The sequence below is a fragment of the Callithrix jacchus genome, chromosome 19, assembly GCF_049354715.1.
Source record: "Callithrix jacchus isolate 240 chromosome 19, calJac240_pri, whole genome shotgun sequence".
In the NCBI taxonomy this organism is placed as follows: Eukaryota; Metazoa; Chordata; class Mammalia; order Primates; family Cebidae; genus Callithrix; species Callithrix jacchus.
In genome coordinates, this window is record NC_133520.1 from 28867583 (window position 1) to 28885877 (window position 18295).

The window sequence follows — 18295 nt, forward strand, 5'->3', positions numbered from 1 at the left end:
AATCTCAGTTTACTGAACTTAGCACATAGGTCCAATTTTGCTAGTCTGTGTGATACTAATGGTAGATAATATCAACTCTTTGCCAAATACAAGTCTTTTTTCTCTTTTTGTTTCAAAACCACCTCTTCCCATGCCCCAGCTGTCTTTTTGAATTACCCACGATATTCGTATTGATTGCCTGTGACAAAGCTTCAATTTTTAGCCCAGATACAGAACAGACTTACCAAAAAGATCAAAATGTTCCTTGCTCAGATTTTTACTTCCCTGCTTATTGCCCTTGCTTCTCCTTTATGACTCATGCATTATTCAGGTGATTTCACACACCCCTCTCCATGGAATTGGCCTTTTAGAATTCTTTATTCACAACTTCATAGTGCCAGTATATCGATTAACAGATACATGTTCTACCAACGAAAGGAAACCTATTCCCTCTCAGACTTCCAACATGAAATTCAGCTTCTTTTGACAAACCTGGAGAGTAAAGGTGTTTGTACATTTATCTTGATTTGGATGCTCAAGAGCCCTTATTGTGTTTGACTAAGGAAATTACTGTTCAGTGAGATCACTTTTCTGCCAGCCACAGGGAAAGAACTGTTGGGGAAATTTGTCTCCTTTTGTAATGGAGTCACCAGACATGGAATGGCTGGCAGCCAAGTGCTATTCCCAAATAATTGCTCCACATATTTTCAAACAAGGGCAGACAACGCTCTGACAACAAAAACTTAGGCATGCACGAGGATAGCAAGACATTGGCGATGGACAGAGGCCCATTAGGAGAATGGTACTGATTCTCTTCAGAGTCTTTCAAGATACTGTACCAGTTTCCCTTTAATGAGGCTTCCTTTTAAACTTATCTACTTATAGATGAGAACTGACTAAGGCTCATGTTGTGAAGGAAATGCAAACATACCAGCTAAGGATTGATCCACAGATACAGCTTTTTCTTCAGTCTCAAAGAAGTTTGGAGATTGAGGTGTTGCTGGAGTCCCAGAATTTTTCTGACTTGCAGAATCACTTCAGAAAACTTTTGGAATTAAACCTATAAAATATTAATAAATTGACACCAGGGTTGAGTATAGGAGAGTAAAAAGCAGGTAAGCGCTTTATTAGTAGAATTAAATTGGCTGGATGTGGTGGCGCACACCTGTAATCCCAGCACTTTGGGAGGCCAAGGCAGGTGGATCACCTGAGGTTGGAAGTTCAAGACCAGCCTGGCCAACATGGTGAAACCCCGTCTCTACCAAAAATAAAAAAATTAACTGGGCGTGGTAGGCGCCTGTAATCCCTACTCAGGAGGCTGAGGCAGGAGAATCGCTTGAACCCTGGAGGCAGAGGTTGCAGTGAGCCAAGATTGCACCACTGCACTCCAGCCTGGGTGACGAGTGAAACTCCATCTCAAAAAAAAAAAAAAGAAATCATACTATATTTTTCATAAAGGTTGTTATCATTATGCCATCTATTATGTTTATTTCAACTAATTTCCTTGGATTTCTAAATAAAATAGAACACTCACTATTCAAAGCTCAGACTTTATTCTTGAGGAAGAAATTACAGCTAGTAAAGAAAATTCATCCTTGAGTATTTTATCTTCATTTGACTCATGGGGATTGATATTGCCCAAAACTATTGAGTACATTAATCCTGAAAATGCCAACTTGTATTTCTAGCTGTGTATCTTCTCCCAAAATGTCCCAAGTGGTTAACTTTTTTTTAAATTTATTTATTTATTAGAGATGTGGTCTCACTCTGCCAACTTGTGTTTCTAGCTGTGTATCTTCCCCCAAAATGTCCCAAGTGGTTAGCTATTTATTTATTTATTATTAGAGGTATGGTCTCACTCTGTCACCCAGGCTTGGGTACAGTGGCCCTATTGTAGCTTACTCCTCCTGCCTCAGCATCCTAAGTAGCTGGGATTACAGGCACATGCCACCACATGCAGCTTTTTTTTTTCCTTTTAAATGTAGTGGCATATCTTGCTATGTTCGGGCTGGTCTTGAACTCCTGGCCTCAATTGATCCTCCCACCTCAGCCTCCCAAAGCTCTGGGATTGCAGGTGTGAGCCACTGTGCACAGCTTCTGTTTCCATTTTTATAGTGATAATGTAGAAAAGCATCAGGTGAAGTGAATACTTATTAGAACTCAAGGGCTTTTATCCTGCTTCTTTGTAACATGAATCCAGGGTCCTTTGTGCTGTCTCAGTGCCTTGTGTGTGGTGTGGGTTTTTTTTTTTAAGAAGTGAAAGGAAAGATACGACCCATATTTCCGTCACCTTCTTCAAGTCTCATTCTGTGTATAGGATGCTTTTTTGCCACATTTATGTAGAAAATCCCTTTTTGTTCCAGTTAGTAACAGCCTCTAACTTTTAGGTCAATAAATATACAAAATAGAGTTGAGGCCTACTAAGTCTGTACATGTTATATTATGTGCATCAAACTAGCTTGCCAAGCAAAAGTACTGAAAACAGAACCAAAGGTAAGAAACCTCAAAGTGTAACTGAATGTTGACAAATGGGCACATGATAAATTAATACAGAATTTTCCAAGTTTACCTCACAAGGACTTTTACATAGTTCTATTACAGATTTTCTTTCAGTATTTGTATTGTTTTCTTTTTTAATCTCTTGTATTTTTCTCTATTTCCATATTATTCTTTCTCCTTCTAACAAATAATCAGCAACTCTCGCTAATTTTGCTTTCACAGAATGAGACCACCAGGCCACTGTCTTTACCTGTGTCCTGTCTGTTTGGGAACTGCCACCTAGAAGCAGTTCACAAATATCACGCTTAATATCTGTATGAAGCAGTATTTTTTTTTTTAACAGTACTGCTTTTTTCTTCGTAGAATTCACTCGAGAAGTGACGGACACACAGATGCCACTTGTTGCTCCTGTCATTCTCCCAGAAATGTATAAGATCTTCACCATGGCTGAGGTATGAAATCTCAGCTCCAAGATTATAGTGAGTTCAGGCTCTCGTCAGCCCCCACCTCTCAGTTGGGAGATTATAGTGTTTGTAACTGATGTCAATATCTAAAGACTAGAACTGAAATCTGAATTAACCTTGGACCTTTCACTCAACTATAAGGGCAAGCCTTTGATAAAAGAGTGCAATAGCCAGGCACAGTGGCTCACACCTGTAATCACTGCACTTTGGGAGACTGACAGAGGCAGATCATCTGAGGTCAGGAGTTCAAGACCAAACAGCCAGACCAACATGGAGAAACCCCGTCTCTATTAAAAATACAAAAATTAGCCTAGCATGGTGGTGCATACCTGTAATACCAGTTACTTGGGAGGCTGAGGCAGGAAAATCGCTTGACCTTGGGAGGCGGAGGTTGCAGTGAGCCAAGATCATGCCATTGCACTCCAGCCTGGGCAACAAGAGCGAAACTCCATCGCAAAAAACAAAAAAGTGAAATAGCTTAAATATTTCTTCACATATCATACTTACTGGCATCCAGGAGCCCCTAAGTAAATAAATAGTGCCTTCATGCTACTTCCAGCCTCATTGAGTTATCCCACCTCAGCTTGCCTACCTCAGCTAAGTAATTGGAAGCAATCTATCACTGCATTGCACATAATAGACCCTTAATATATTGTATGTATATTTGATTAGTGTGTATATGAATAACGTATTTATAATAAGGTATAAATCCCTGATAATCTTTTAACTTCCCTATACCCCTCAGCCCTCAACCAATGATCTGCATTTTAAAGGAAATATATTGGCTGTGTTAGGATTTTTTTTTTAAAGAAAGAAAAAAAAAGGAGTGAAGGAGAAGAAAAAGGAAGAAGGAAAAAGGAGAGTGAAAGAGGAAGAAAAAGAGGGAGAGAGAATGGGAATGTAGCTTTATTCTAAAAATGGGCATTAATAATGGCCGATCAATATTTTGTGTATTTAAGGTGGAGAATGTATATTTTGTGTATTTAAAATGGAGAGCTTTATAAATATTTATTGAGTTTACTTGTTCCAGATCTGCGTTTAAGTCCTGGGTATCCTTATTAATTTTCTGTCTTGTTGAGTCTAAATCTCTTTATGGGTCTTATGTATCTGGGTGTTAGTGTTGCATTGATCCTTTTACCACTATATCTTTGTTGCTTTGAAATCTATTTTATCAGATGTGAGAATTGCAACTCCTGCTTTTTATTTATTTATTTATTTTTGCTCAAAAATCCCACCAGGCTGGGATTTTAAGCACTACCCAGCCTGGTGGTTTTTTTTTTTTTTTTTTTTTTTTTTTGAGATGGAGTTTTGCTCTTGTTACCCAGGCTGGAGTGCAATGGCGCGATCTCGGCTCACCACAACCTCTGCCTCCTGGGTTCAGGCAATTCTGCATCAGCCTCCTGAGTAGCTGGGATTACAGGCACGCACCACCATGCCCAGCTAATTTTTTGTATTTTTAGTAGAGATGGGGTTTCACCATATTGACCAGGATGGTCTCAGTCTCTTGACCTCATGATCCACCTGCCTCGGCCTCCCAAAGTGCTGGGATTACGGGCGTGAGCCACCGCGCCCGGCCCGGTTATTAATCAAATGAACCAGAAGCCCATATATAAGGTTCATTACAGTAAGTTCCAACATTATGATTCTACTATGTTTCATTCTCTCAATTACGGAAGTCTGCCTCCTGGACATAAATGAATGACATTTACCATCTCTCAAGGATATCTAATGTCATGTGAGGATTCATTAGTCATAGCTTTACTTCTAGTCAGAGATACACACATACCTACATGCTCTAATCTCATAGCTATTCTGTAACCTTTTTTCCAGGTCTATGGTATTCGAACCCGTTCCCGAGCTGTGGAGATTTTTACCACTTGTGCCCATATGATCTGTAACATGGAGGAGCTGGAAAAGGTAAGCGGGTCTTTGGATCAATAACAGACTTCATGCTTAAAAGTCTTATTCATGCAAAGCAGTGAGTCATTTCATGATAGCAGCACCAAAAAGCACACTAACCAGTATTAGAGATAGACACATTTTTATTAAATTATTATTTTTCCAGACAAGGTCTTGCTCTGTCACCTAGGCTAGAGTACAGTGGTGCAATCATGGCTCACTGCAGCCTCGAACTCCTGGGCTTAAGTAATCCTTCCACCTCTGCAACTCCCACCCCAGTAGAAACTACACGTGTGATGTGCACCACTACACTTGGCTGATCCTCTTTTCTCTTTTTTTTTTTTTTGTAGAGATGAGGTTGCACTATATTGCCCAGGCTGCTCTTGAACTTCTGGGCTCAAGTAATCTTCCCACCTCAGCCTCCCAAAGTGCTGGGATTATAAGCATGAACCACAGCACCCAGCTATATTTTTATTTTTTTATTTATTTGAGTTTTTTTGTTGTCGTTTTTATGAGACAGAGTTTTGCTCTGTTGCCAGGCTGGAGTGCAGTCACACAATCTCGGCTTACTGCAACCTCCACCTCCTGGGTTCAAGCAATTCTTCTGCCTCAGCCTCCTGAGTGGCTGGGATTACAGGTGCGTGCTACCATACCCAGCTAATTTTTGTGTGTTTAGCAGAGACGGGGTTTCACCATGTTGGCCAGGATGGTCTCAATCTCTTGACCTCATGATCCGCCTGTCTCAGCCTCTTAAATTGCTGGGATTACAGGCGTGAGCCATCATGCCTGGCCTAACGAATCTATTTTTGTAGAGAGTGGGTCTCTCCCTGTGTTGCCCAGGTTCATCTTGAACTCCTAGGCTCAAGTGACCCTCCCACCTTGGCCTCCCAAAGTGCTAGGATTACGGGTGTGAGCCACCACACTTGGCCTGATTGAATTTTCAATTTGTAAAAAGCTTAATCTACATACACACACGCGCGCACACACGCATGCTTTATGCCAGACTTTCAGTAAAAATTTGCAAGATACACTGTCTTGGGTAAAAGAGAATTGGTGGAAAATTAAAGACAAAGTTGTCTTCCATATATGGAGTTAATGACAAAAATAGAAGGGAAAAAATGGCCAGGAGGTGAGATGCAGACAGGTAATAAGAATTTAACAGAAGCAGGAAATGAAGAGTAGGAAACCAAAGAAAAATATGCTGTGAACAGTTGAACCCTACCCCTACCACAGAGATACTAGGATTCCCAACCAGATGTGAATTTGGCCTAGAGTGTATTTTGTTTTGTTTGTTGTATTAAAGGAATGATAAATTCTAAATGCTGGATGTCTTTGGGCGACATGGCGATAAGTTGTATGGCAATTTTTTAGTGAATTATCATCAAATGCCAGCGTCTCTAATCACAGGTCATGCAACTCCTTGTGGTAGAAATGTAATCCAAATATTAATCTCTCAATTCCCAGCCCAGTTTACCATCCCTCATCATTAAAACAGAACTAGAGAGGATGACAAGGTCTAGAGCTGAGAACAACAGTGCCTTGGATCCAAGGCAGCACAATGATTCAAAATCAAATATGCAGCTGGCCAGGAGACAAATTCAGGTGACTCACAGATGCTCTTTGACTCAATTTTGTGTAGTAGAATTTCAAGACAGGGATAACATTATTAAAACTTCCAGCAATTCACAGCCAGTATTTTCAATTAAAAATCACTGGGTTCTGGCCTTAAATAAGGCTATTGAATAACTTATGCTAATAAATGGATCTCCCTCACACTTAAAAATTATCTTAAAAAAAAAAAGCTTAGTCGCCTTTTGAGTCTTACTTCTTCAAACACTTTATCCTATATCCTTTTCGCAGTAGTCATCACTCAGAACTTTCCTACTCTTTTATGGCCCCTTTTGTGTGAAGCAAAGCAATCCCTGTGATTCAGAAACAGTTATGAGGAAAGTCGTCGGTCTTGCGTAACAGTTTGTAAGAGGGCTGTGATGAAGAACTACCAGTGCTGGTTAATGAAACTTTGGGTAACACCTTCACTGACCTTATAGCTATTCTCTTCTGGTCTGTCTCGGAACCTGAAGAGAGCTTCAGGTGCCTTTCAAATATCAGTGTTTGATACATATGTTTTCAAGCATTGACTGGATTAGGGATTTATCCAGCATCGACTTTGGTTTCTGTTATCAGGGTGCAGCCAAAGTCCTGATCTTTCCCGTGGTACAGCAGTTCACAGAGGCCTTTGTTCAGGCCCTCCAGATACCAGATGGCCCAACATCTGACAGTGGGTTTAAGATGGAGGTCCTAAAGGTAAACACTTCCTACCAATGAAATACTTGGAGTTTGAGAGGGTGGTCTGAAATCATTGATTTCTTATATATCACTCATAACTTGGATCTTTTTCTCTTAACTTCTTAGGCAGTGACAGCCCTAGTGAAAAACTTCCCAAAGCACATGGTGTCCTCCATGCAGCAGATTCTGCCTATTGTTTGGAACACCCTAACTGAGAGTGCAGCTTTATATCCTTTCTTGAAAGCTTAAGGGAGCTACTACCACCTATAGTTAGGAATCTAGCATTGGGTCTCTCATTCATGTGGTTCTACTCTTCTTAAACAGGCCTTTTTAAGGTGTCTACTTTTAGTGTTGGAGTATGTAACATTTCCTTGTAGATTATATGTAAAGCAAACTCCAAATTCTATTTCTTTACTCTTCATCATACTTATGTGAGGACAGAAGTAAATTACACAGAAGAAGTAGAAGATCCCGTGGATTCTGATGGTATGTAGTTTATTTGATCTTTATAGAAATGCCACTTAGTGGAAAAAGAAAAAGAAGCCAGAGACAGGAGGTAAAAAAAACAGTAAACTTGAGAGGCTTCATTCTATTAAGTGTTTTCTAATTGAGTTTATTTTCAGTATATTAGATGTGAGGAAATAAGAATTGACAGTCTTCAGTCTGTTCCTCATAGGTATTTGCATAAATCTCATAAAATCATAGAATTTCTGAGTTGGAAGAGATGCTTTTAAGACCATTTAATCTAGCCTGTTTCTGGCATTTTGTCATGTTTCATTTTGGTGTCCCAGTTGATGAGTCTTTTATTTCTATTTTAATATTTCGAAGTATTTCAGATTAGAAAAATAGACATACTGGGAAATATATTCAGTGTTTCTGGTTATTTTACTTGAAAAACCAAAGAATATTTAATGTCCTCAAAATTCTGTTTTGTGACTTCTGAGCCCTCTCCCAATTCCTCAGGAATAATTATTAGCAAGTACTTTAAATATTCAATAATTTACAGAGATAATATAGTTCATTTTCAGCATGTATGCTTTCTTTTTACTTTCTCGCCATTAATTTCTTCTTTTGTATATTTCCTGTAGGTGAAGTCCTGGGCTTTGAAAATCTTGTCTTTAGCATTTTTGAATTTGTTCATGCTCTACTAGAAAATAGCAAATTCAAAAGCACTGTTAAGAAAGCCTTGCCTGAATTGATTTATTATATTATCCTGTACATGCAAATCACTGAGGAGCAGGTAAATAATATTCGAGAGACAGTTACCATCATGTATTTGGAAAGTGCAACTTGAAGAATGTGAAGTCTTGGTCAAGTGAACACTTTATTTCTAAAAATACACACAAGACAAATAATTTCATGTGAAGTTCTAGGAAAGCTGTGACATCATTTTATTGCCAAATGCAAGGTATTGGAGTTTGCCATCACACCCAGCTAATTTTTTATTCTTTTGTAGAAAAATACTATGTTGCCCAGGCTAGTAGTCTCTAACTCCTGGGCTCAAGTAATCTGCCCACCTTGACCTCTCAAATTGCTGGGATTAGAGGCACGAGCCACTGTGCCTGGCCTGCTTTTGCCGTTAGAAAATCTCACAGGACTACTAACCTAAGACCCTGATTTTTAGATCTGTTCCTTCCTTATAGTAAAATGTAGAGATCAACCATTAGCCTGATGGTGGGTCATTAAAACCAGCAAAGAATGTTCAAAATTAGATAATGCCTTGTTTAAAACAGCACAAGAATTGACCTAATTTTCAAAGTAAATATTCCATCAGACTTAATATGTTCAGAAAGTCAATCTATCAAAGGGTAACAACTGGTTGACAGTGGCAGAGAGCTGGTAATTGGCCAGATTCTAAAAGAGAGCGGTAGCTGTTGCTGCCTGCCTTGCTACTTGATACTATTTGTTTGTCTACATCAGAAAGAAAAGATTTTTGAAGCTAGAGTTTTTTGGTGTGTTTTTGGTTTTGTTTTGAGACAGGGTCTTGCTGTGTTGCTCAGTCTGGAGTGCAGTGGTGCAGACACAGCTCACTGCAGCCTTGACCTCCCAAACTCAAGCCATCTGCATGCCTCAGCCTCCTGAGAAGCTGGGACCACAGGCATATGCCACCATGCCCAATTGACTTTTATATTTCTCTCTCTCTCTCTCTCTCTCTGTCTCTCTCTCTCTCTATCTCTGCTGTTCCTCATCTACTCACAGAAGACTTTTTTTATTTTTTGTAGAGTTGAGGTCTCACTATGTTGCCCAGGCTGGTCTCAAACTCCTGGGCTCAAGCAGTCCTCCCACCTTGGCCTCCCAAAGTGTCAGGATTACAGTTGTGAGCCGTTGCACCCGGTTAAGGCTAGAGTTTTGTTCAGGATAATAGGTTGGAGTTTTCCTGTATCTGTTGATAAAAAGCTATGAATCAGATTGGCAGCATCACAAAGATAAAACTTCATCTTTTCAGATTAAAGTATGGACAGCTAACCCCCAACAATTTGTAGAAGATGAAGATGATGATACATTCTCCTACACTGTTAGAATAGCAGCTCAAGACTTGTTGCTGGTAGGTTTACCTTGATACTTCAGCCACATAATTTTAATCAGTCACTTGAGCATTTCCTCTTCTAGTAACTAATCCAAGGTGATCAATGTTGTTGAGTGGCTTCATCTCAGACCTCTTTGGGTAATACAAGAGTTTCTGAAATGAAGTTTGAGACTCAGAAATCCTAAAGTCATTGCTACTGGTTCTGACTTATTGAATGTAAGAATTGTGCAGACCATAGTGCTGGAATAGTGGGGAGAACTGTGTAGGGGATAAAGTGTTCCATGGAGTAAGAGTAGTTGAATCCAGAACATTTCCGTTAATTCATTCTTCAACAAGAATCTATAGCACAGATCAAAGGTTGGCAAACCTAACAAAACAGAACAGATTGCTAAAAGATGAACATCCAAGTATCTGCTCACATTTTCTTTTTTTTTTGTTTTTTTTTTTTTGAGACGGAGTTTCGCTCTTGTTGCCTAGGCTGGAGTACAATGGCGCGATCTCAGCTCACCTCAACCTCTGCCTCCTGGGTTAAGCGATCCTCCTGCCTCATCGTCCCGAGTAGCTGGGATTACAGGCATGAGCCACCACACCTGGCTAATTTTGTATTTTTAATAGAGACGGGGTTTCTTCATCTTGGTCAGGCTTGTCTCGAACTCCCAGCCCCGGGTGATCCACCCACCTCGGTCTCCCAAAGTGATGGGATTACTGGCATGAGCCACTGAGCCTGGCCTGCTCGTGTTTCTTTGGGTTTTTTAGCTAGAACATAGCATTGTCTCTATGCTGAAATACTAAGAAGAAACTACCACTTGCTTCTTGTTAGGTAAAAGATTGGTTCTCTGTTGATGAATCACTTCTCATTATCATTTAATTTAGTATTTCTAAGGACCTACAAAAAATTATATTTGGTTTCAATTAGTAGATTAGACTTATTTTTCTAGATCAGGTTCCAAAAGAGCAACTATTTGGCCCATTGTCACCCAAAGCTAGATCTATTGCTCACTTATACTCTGCTGAATATAGCAAAGGAGCCAACTGGTTAGCCTTACAATGTCCAGGCACTACAGAAATACAGATATTAGTTTTATTTCATTAGAGACCCTGACCTACTGGTATAACATTTTTAATACAATTAATCAGGGATTTGGATGTATATGTGAAAGAGCTTGAACCAATCACTTCTAACAGTCACGATTAAAGCAGTTTGCAATTAAAATGCACTTAATGGGCACAAACAGATTTATTAGCTCTTCTTTCTCCATAGGCTGTGGCCACAGATTTCCAGAATGAAAGTGCAGCAGCCCTGGCTGCTGCAGCCACTCGACATTTACAAGAAGCTGAGCAAACCAAAAACAGTGGCACTGAGCACTGGTAAGAGTGAGCAGCTAACTGGTTAAGAAGCTTTTGCTTACCCTTCTTAAAAAGCCGTGAAATGATGGATTTATTTTGGTTTTAATTTGCAAATATGGTTTTAATTTAATAACAGATTTAATAATCTCTTATTCTTAAAATTTCACTCTGTTTTTGCTATTAAAATATAAGGGCTTAAAGTAAATAACCCTTTTGGGAGAGATTGTGCTGGAGTGCCCTTTTCTGAATGTTCTGTCCTCAAATATTTATCTTTTTTGGCACTGTAGTTTGTTTTACTAGGCTGTAGTATCCTTTCACAGGTGGAAGATCCATGAGGCATGCATGCTTGCCCTAGGCTCAGTGAAGGCCATCATCACTGACAGTGTAAAAAACGGCAGGATTCATTTTGACATGCATGGGTTCCTGACCAATGTCATCCTTGCAGACCTCAACCTCTCAGGTATGTTTCAGCACATGCCAGGATTCTAGAAGCTCTTTAGACCCATCATTAACTTGGTTATATTGTTCACTTAGACTGGTAGGCCAGATATGCTTGTGTCCTTTGAGTGAAAATTCTTTATATCCTACAGCTTGAACTCATCCAAACCTCTAAAACAGCCGAGAGGCCTGGGCTAAAGCTTCACCTAATAACGAATTAATACTGCCTAGTTCATAATTCTTCCATGATGTTTATGTTTCTTCCCAAATTGGCATTCCCATTCACAGTTGTTTTTGGCATTTGAATGGAATGCAAACTGGTTGCTGTACCTTGAGAATTACCAGGTTCTTTCTGCTCTCATTGTTAAGTCCAGAATGCCCTCAGTCATTCTGTGTCAGGCACATTCTTCCTGTTTGTTTCCTGTCATTTTTCTCAAACTTTATTTTTGGTCAATAACCAAATAATTAAAATGTTCCATTCTCCTACTTGTGTTAGCTTTCTGTCTTAAAAAGAAAAAAGTAGGCTGGGCACCGTGGCTCACGCCTCTAATCCCAGCACTTTGGGAGGCTGAGGCAGGTGGATCACCTTAGGTCAGGAGTTCAGGACCAGCCTGACCATCTTGGTGAAACTCCGTCTCTACTAAAAATACAAAAATTATCTCCACTTCCACTGCTTCACTTGACTAACCTAAAAAAAAAATACAAAAATTAGCCAGGTGTGGTGGCAGGCGCCTATAGTCCCAGCTACTCAAGAGGCTGAGTCAGGAGAACCCAGGAGGCAGAGGTTGCAGTGAACCGAGATCACACCACTACTCTAGCCTGGGCGACAGAGCAAGACTCAGTTAAAACAAAAAAAAAAAAAGTAGCTCTTTACTATTAGACCAATTTCTTCAGCAATACAGAGCAGTAGCTAAGAATCATTGTTGTCTATGTGGCATTTTCTGCTACTTGCTTCTGCCTATGCCTTTTTTCATCCTTAGAGTCAAACCCACATCCCAAAGCACTCTCTTTGCTTCCTCTCTCAGTTCCTAAATCATGGAACATTTAGTATTGTTTGCTCCATTTCAGTCCATTCGCTTTCTCTCCATAGTATAGCTCTGGGAGTAGCTTATGTCATTTGAAAACGTTCTGCTCTGTGATTTTAAATAGGTAATCTTTTATTGGGTATCTCACTCTGTCACTTCCATTCTCTAAATCACAAAATTAAAATGGTTCCACATCCAGAGCTCAGATCCATTGGGAATATCCTCTTTCACTCTGTACTTATTAAATGCTACATTGTTGAATATATTTTCTTACTACTACTAGTAAGGTCTCTGAGAGTAGAAATCATGTCTAATCTTTGTATTCTACAAGTGCCTTTTTTTTTAACCCCCCACATAAGTGCCTTGAGTAGGCATTCCATCGTTACATGTTGAATGATTTCTGAAGCCCATCAACACATTTCTTGTAGAGTTTATTTACCCTAGCAAAGAAGTTTCAAAAACTTTGGAAATTTTAGAGTATTTGTTATTTAGACTGTAAAAAGGCTTAATATATATCATTTGTTAATACTGCCTGTAGCTAAAACCTTTTCTACACCAAACATTCTGAAACTTTTTTGTTTCAAATTATCAACAATTTAAAATATTTTTATGTGGCTTTAATTTATTAATATTTAATATGCTGAAGATTAAAACTGAAACTTTTTAAAATAAAAGAAATAGAAACATGCATTCCACTGGCTGTCAGCACCATGATGTCACATATCATATAACCTCTGGAAAACTCCACTATATACCTGTGAAAGAATGAAAGTGAGGCTGGGTGTGGTGGCTCACACCTGTAATCCCAGCACTTTGGGAGGCCAAGGTAGGCAGATCACAAGGTCAGGAGTTTGAGACCAGCCTGGCTAACACAGTGAAACCCCGTCTTTACTAAAAATACAAAAATTAGCCAGGCATGGTGGCACATGCCTGTAATTCTAACTACTCGGGAGGCTGAGGCAGGATAATTGCTTGATCCCAGGATGTGGAGGTTGCAGTGAGCCAAAATTGTGCCACTGCACCCCAGCCTGATCAACAGGGTGAGACTCAGTTTCAAAAAAAAAAAAAAGAATTAAAGTGAAAAAAAATTATGTATTGCTATGAAAATAGTTTTAACCTTTTTGGTTTTAACTATTTTGGTTAAAACCTATTTTTGGTTTCCAGACCATCCATTGGGAATTACTTCTGTACATTATATAAAGTTATAAACAATTTCAAACTTACAATGGTTAGACTTAGGATTTTTCAATTTTACAGTGATCCCAAAGCAATATGCATTTAGTAGAAACCATACTTCAAGTACCCTTACAACCATTCTGTTTTCACTTTCAGTACATTATTCAGTAAATTATATGAGACATTCAGGTCTTTATTATGAAATAGGTTTTGTGTTAGATGAGTTTGCCCAACTTTATGCTAATGTAAATTTTCTGGGCATGTTTTAGGTAGGTTTGGCTAAGCCGTGATGTTCAGTATTAAATTTAAATGCATTTTTAATTTACAGTATTTTCAACTTATGATGAGTTTTTCAGGACGTAGCCCCATCATAAGCAGGGGAGCATCTGTATTGCATAATTATCTGGCACAGTTTATTAGGTTCTGTTCAATGATTTCTGTCAGCAAGATGTTTATTGTGTGAGTAACCAAGTTAAGCCCTGTGATAAGCTGAATAAGAATAGTCTCTCCTCAGCAGCTTATAATAGACAAGGGTAGTAGTCCTTATATTAGCGGTTAGACTCAAACGAAATCTATAGCATGTAAGAATGCTAAGGAATTACCGTGGCACAGAGATAGTTAGAATTGCTTCAGCCCAAGAGATGAGTTAAGTAATGCAAGAAGGTGAATGTGTTTGCTTGCAATATTAACAAGGCAGAGAGCTGGGAGAGTAAGATGTAAGTTGCTAAGGGGTGATGTGTACTTGAGTTTGGAAACCATAAAGCGAAATCATAGGGAATGCTAAAGTCACTTATCTTAGGAAGCCTTGAATAACATGATGACTAAGGTAATCTTTATTTGGTGGACTATGGAGTTCATTGATAGAAGAATGACATGATCAGAGCTATACTTTATGTTTTAAGAGTCGTCCAAAAGTAGGAATAAAGTAGCAATGGAGATGGCATTTAGATTAACTAGTAGTGTAGGTAAGGAATAATGAGAGCTAGGGGTGAGGACTGGGGTGGCAAAGTCTTTTTAGGCTAATAATATTCAAGACCTACTTTGCCCTGTAAAGGCAAGTGAAAACTCGGAAATCCATTCTCTACCACAGGTCACACATTTGCTTTCATCGTACAAGATTATGCTTTTTCTTGTATGATGTACAAGTAAGTTGTGCATAATATGTAGCATCCATTTACTTCTAAAAAATTGAGGAATGGAGGGCTGGGCGCAGTGGCTCACTCCTGTAATCCCAATACTTTGGGAGGCCAAGGCAGGCAGATGACTTGAGGTCAGAAGTTTGAGACCAGCCTGGCCAACATGGTGAAACCCCGTCTCTACTAAAAATACAAAAATTAGCCAGGAGTGGTGGTGGGTGCCTGTAATCCCAGCTACTTGGGAGGCTGAGGCAGGAAAAACACTTGAACCTGGGGGGATAGAGGTTACAGTGAGCCAAGATCACGCCACTGCACTCCAGTCTGGGTGACAGTGAGACTCCATCTCAAAAAAATATATATATAATCAAGGAATGAATGTGGGAAAGAAGAAGGACAAGTAATAGGAATTTTTGTTATCCAGCTTCTAATTTCTGTTTTTCTCCCAGTGTCTCCTTTCCTCTTGGGCCGGGCACTTTGGGCTGCCAGTCGGTTCACTGTTGCTATGTCTCCTGAACTAATCCAGCAGTTCCTACAGGCAACGGTTAGTGGTCTTCACGAGACACAGCCCCCATCAGTTCGAATTTCCGCAGTGAGAGCCATCTGGGGGTGAGTATGCTACCCTAGAGTGATAGTTATCTTAAGAGAAAATTGCTTAGGGTACATATACCAAATCGTAGTTTTCTAGTGTGTTATGTTGCATGGAAATCCCTGCCAATGATCTCCTTCAGGATGAATGTTGGAAGGACAAGGAAAGAATCCATGCTAGGGACATCGCTTTTATGAATCCATAAGATGTTTTGTTCTTTTCTGCTCCTCTTCCTCTTTAAATTCACTCCAGTTCTGGAATCATCTAGGCAACTCCCTTTCTCTCAGTGGTGAAGAACCCACACTTGGAGAGAAAAATGTTTTGCATAGGATGGCACAATTGATAAATGACAGAAGCAGGATTAGAGTCCACATTATTATGTTGTTGATTATATTCATATTAGAAACCAAATCTGGGATAATGTGGCCTAGAAATCTGCTTATTTTTTCCTAGTTTTACCTATCTTTCTTATAGCCAGTGTTGCTAATGGATCAAAAGTTATTTATTTATAGTCCTACACTGACTAGAAGGACCATTGTTGTCTTAATGAATATTTTAAGGTTCAAACTTAAGCATCCCAGCTGAATCCTAAAACTACCAACACAAAATTTATTTTCCACATGCCTGCCCTGTCTTACCTTTTGAAGCAGAGGAGTACCTTTTCGGATGCTGTGGATTATATGCATTAGAAAGCATTCAAGAACTGCCTTCATTTTAATTAAGTGCTTAATGTTATGACCATAAACAGAGTCCCATCTTTTTCTGCTTCAATCTAGGTGAAGCAGATCTTTGGCTCTAAAATAATTAAAAGTATCATTTTAACAGGCAAACTATAGCTTTTCAAAAAGCTCTAAGACCATTGTAAATGTTTGAGAAGAGAGAGCCCTAACCTGCTTAAGGCATGAATGTTATTTTAAGTGTTTTTCCGAGTGTGTACCTGTGGTCACTGCCTGTATAGCTTCTGACCTTTGTGAAACTTGATTTCATTCATATGCATTAATTATTTCTGGAGGTGTTTAAAAAAAAATAGTGAATGTCCCCTGTGACAAGTGTCAGTGTAAGATTAAAAGTATTTGCCCACCAAATAAGGACAAAACCATTAAAACCTGTGCTTATCTTACTTGACTAAACTAAAAAACAGATTATGAATGTATGATGGAGAATTAACCACTTTGTGTTGTGATTTTATGGAAATGTTTGCTGCTGCAAGCTGTGAGAGGAGTTTGGTATGAATGTGAAAGTACTCTGGGTAAAATAAGCCCATTACTTTCCAGAGTGTTTTAGGTGGACAACAGTACGCCAGGCATACTTTGTACTCTCATCTCCCCCAGAGAGACTTACTTTGTACTCTAATCTCCCCCAGAGAAAATCAAAGAACTCTCCCCAGAGAGTACAAAGAACTTTCATTCTCTGTTGTATCTTTAAAATGTTTTTGTTTGTTTGTTTGTTTCAACAAGTTGACATTTTATAATCAGGAGAAATCTGAAGAAAATTTTTGTTTTTAATGTTCAAATCTCTTGGACCACATGGGCAGTGGTTTAGTGCTTTTCTTGAGAGATATAACAGATTTCTCTGAAGGATGACAAAAGCTATGGATATGCAGGCCAGAGAATGGACACTCGTGTTCACAAAATTTTATAATCATTGTCAAACACTGGGTTCCTTGAAGCCTATTTGCGGATCCCCGGTTAAGAACTGTCCTATGACTGGATCGTTAGCTGTCTTTTCTTCAGTCAAGAGTTTCCATTTGGTCATTCTCTATTTAGTTCAGCAGCCAGTTGCAGACTGGTTTATGTCTTGTCACATTATTGGAACTGTTTTTTTCTTTTTCCTTTTTTTTTTTTTTTTTGAGACAGAGTATTGCTCTTGTCGCCCAGGCTGGAGTGCAATGGTGTGATCTCAGCTCACCACAGCCTCCTGGGTTCAAGTGATTCTCCTGCCTCAGCCTCCCAAGTAGCTGGGATTACAGGCATGTGCTGCCACACCTAGGTCATTTTGTATTTTTAGTAGAGGCAGGGTTTCTCCATGTTGGTTAGGCTGGTTTTGAACTCTCGACCTCAGGTGATCTGCCCACCTTGGCCTCCCAAAGTTCTGGGATTACAGGCGTGAGCCACTGTGCCCGGCCTGGAACTGTTTTTTCTAATGTCACTAGTAATTTCTTAATGGTCAGCATTCCACCCTTACTTTTGTTTTTTCCTTAGCACCAGTTTTAATTTATTCCTTCATGTCATAGTTTATGTATCATTCCAAACTGCCTTAAATAATCTCTGAAACAAGATACTGATTGACAATTATACTTGTGTCACATTTTTCAACTCAAATTTATGTCAGATTTTCTCCTGAGCTACACACTAATATATCCATTGCCGACTATCCATACCAGGATGGATAGCTTATAAGTACCTGAAAGTCAACATTTGGTTGTACTTATACCAACAAATAGTAATGCTGATCATACCATTTACCACCTTCAGGTCTGTCCTACCTATATTTTCTTTTTTAGTAAAGGCAGAAATCTTGTAACATTAGATCTTGAACTTAAAGATCTTGTACTCTCTGTTTTAATGAAGGTAGATATCCGAGGTATTTGCCTTTTAGATCTTGGTTCCTTGGCCTCTCACCTCTTCCTTCTTGAGTCTTCCACTGCTACTACCCTGATTGTACTCTCTACTTCTCTTGCCTGAATTACTGCGGCAGCTTCCTAATTGATCTATCTGTAGCCTCACACTTCTGCAGTCCATATTACTTGAACTGTCAAGTTGATCTTTCTAAAATAGAACTGACTTTGTTGCTCCTGTAGTTAAAGTTATTGTTGGTTCCCAGTTGTTCTCTTCAAAACCGAGATAGAGATATTTCAGAAGAATGTCGTATTATGTCAGGTGGTACAGGAAGCCACAGGATAAATATGTAACATTTTCCTGGGGCATCAGTTT

At 39.2% G+C, this 18295-nt stretch overlaps 1 protein-coding gene across 7 annotated transcripts in view; it reads left to right on the top strand.

Annotated features, from left to right (window-relative positions):
* IPO9 (importin 9) overlaps positions 1 to 18295 on the top strand; it is a 54036-nt gene that overhangs the window by 22603 nt on the left and 13138 nt on the right. For all 7 annotated transcript variants that reach the window (XM_035280483.3, XM_008985404.5, XM_078356820.1 and 4 more), the window contains 10 exons: positions 2842 to 2930; positions 4773 to 4859; positions 7026 to 7145; positions 7254 to 7354; positions 7555 to 7613; positions 8216 to 8367; positions 9574 to 9672; positions 10916 to 11022; positions 11322 to 11461; positions 15223 to 15382. In XM_035280483.3, the coding sequence (XP_035136374.1) occupies positions 2842 to 2930; positions 4773 to 4859; positions 7026 to 7145; positions 7254 to 7354; positions 7555 to 7613; positions 8216 to 8367; positions 9574 to 9672; positions 10916 to 11022; positions 11322 to 11461; positions 15223 to 15382 (1114 nt within the window). The remainder of the gene's footprint in view (positions 1 to 2841; positions 2931 to 4772; positions 4860 to 7025; positions 7146 to 7253; positions 7355 to 7554; positions 7614 to 8215; positions 8368 to 9573; positions 9673 to 10915; positions 11023 to 11321; positions 11462 to 15222; positions 15383 to 18295) is intronic.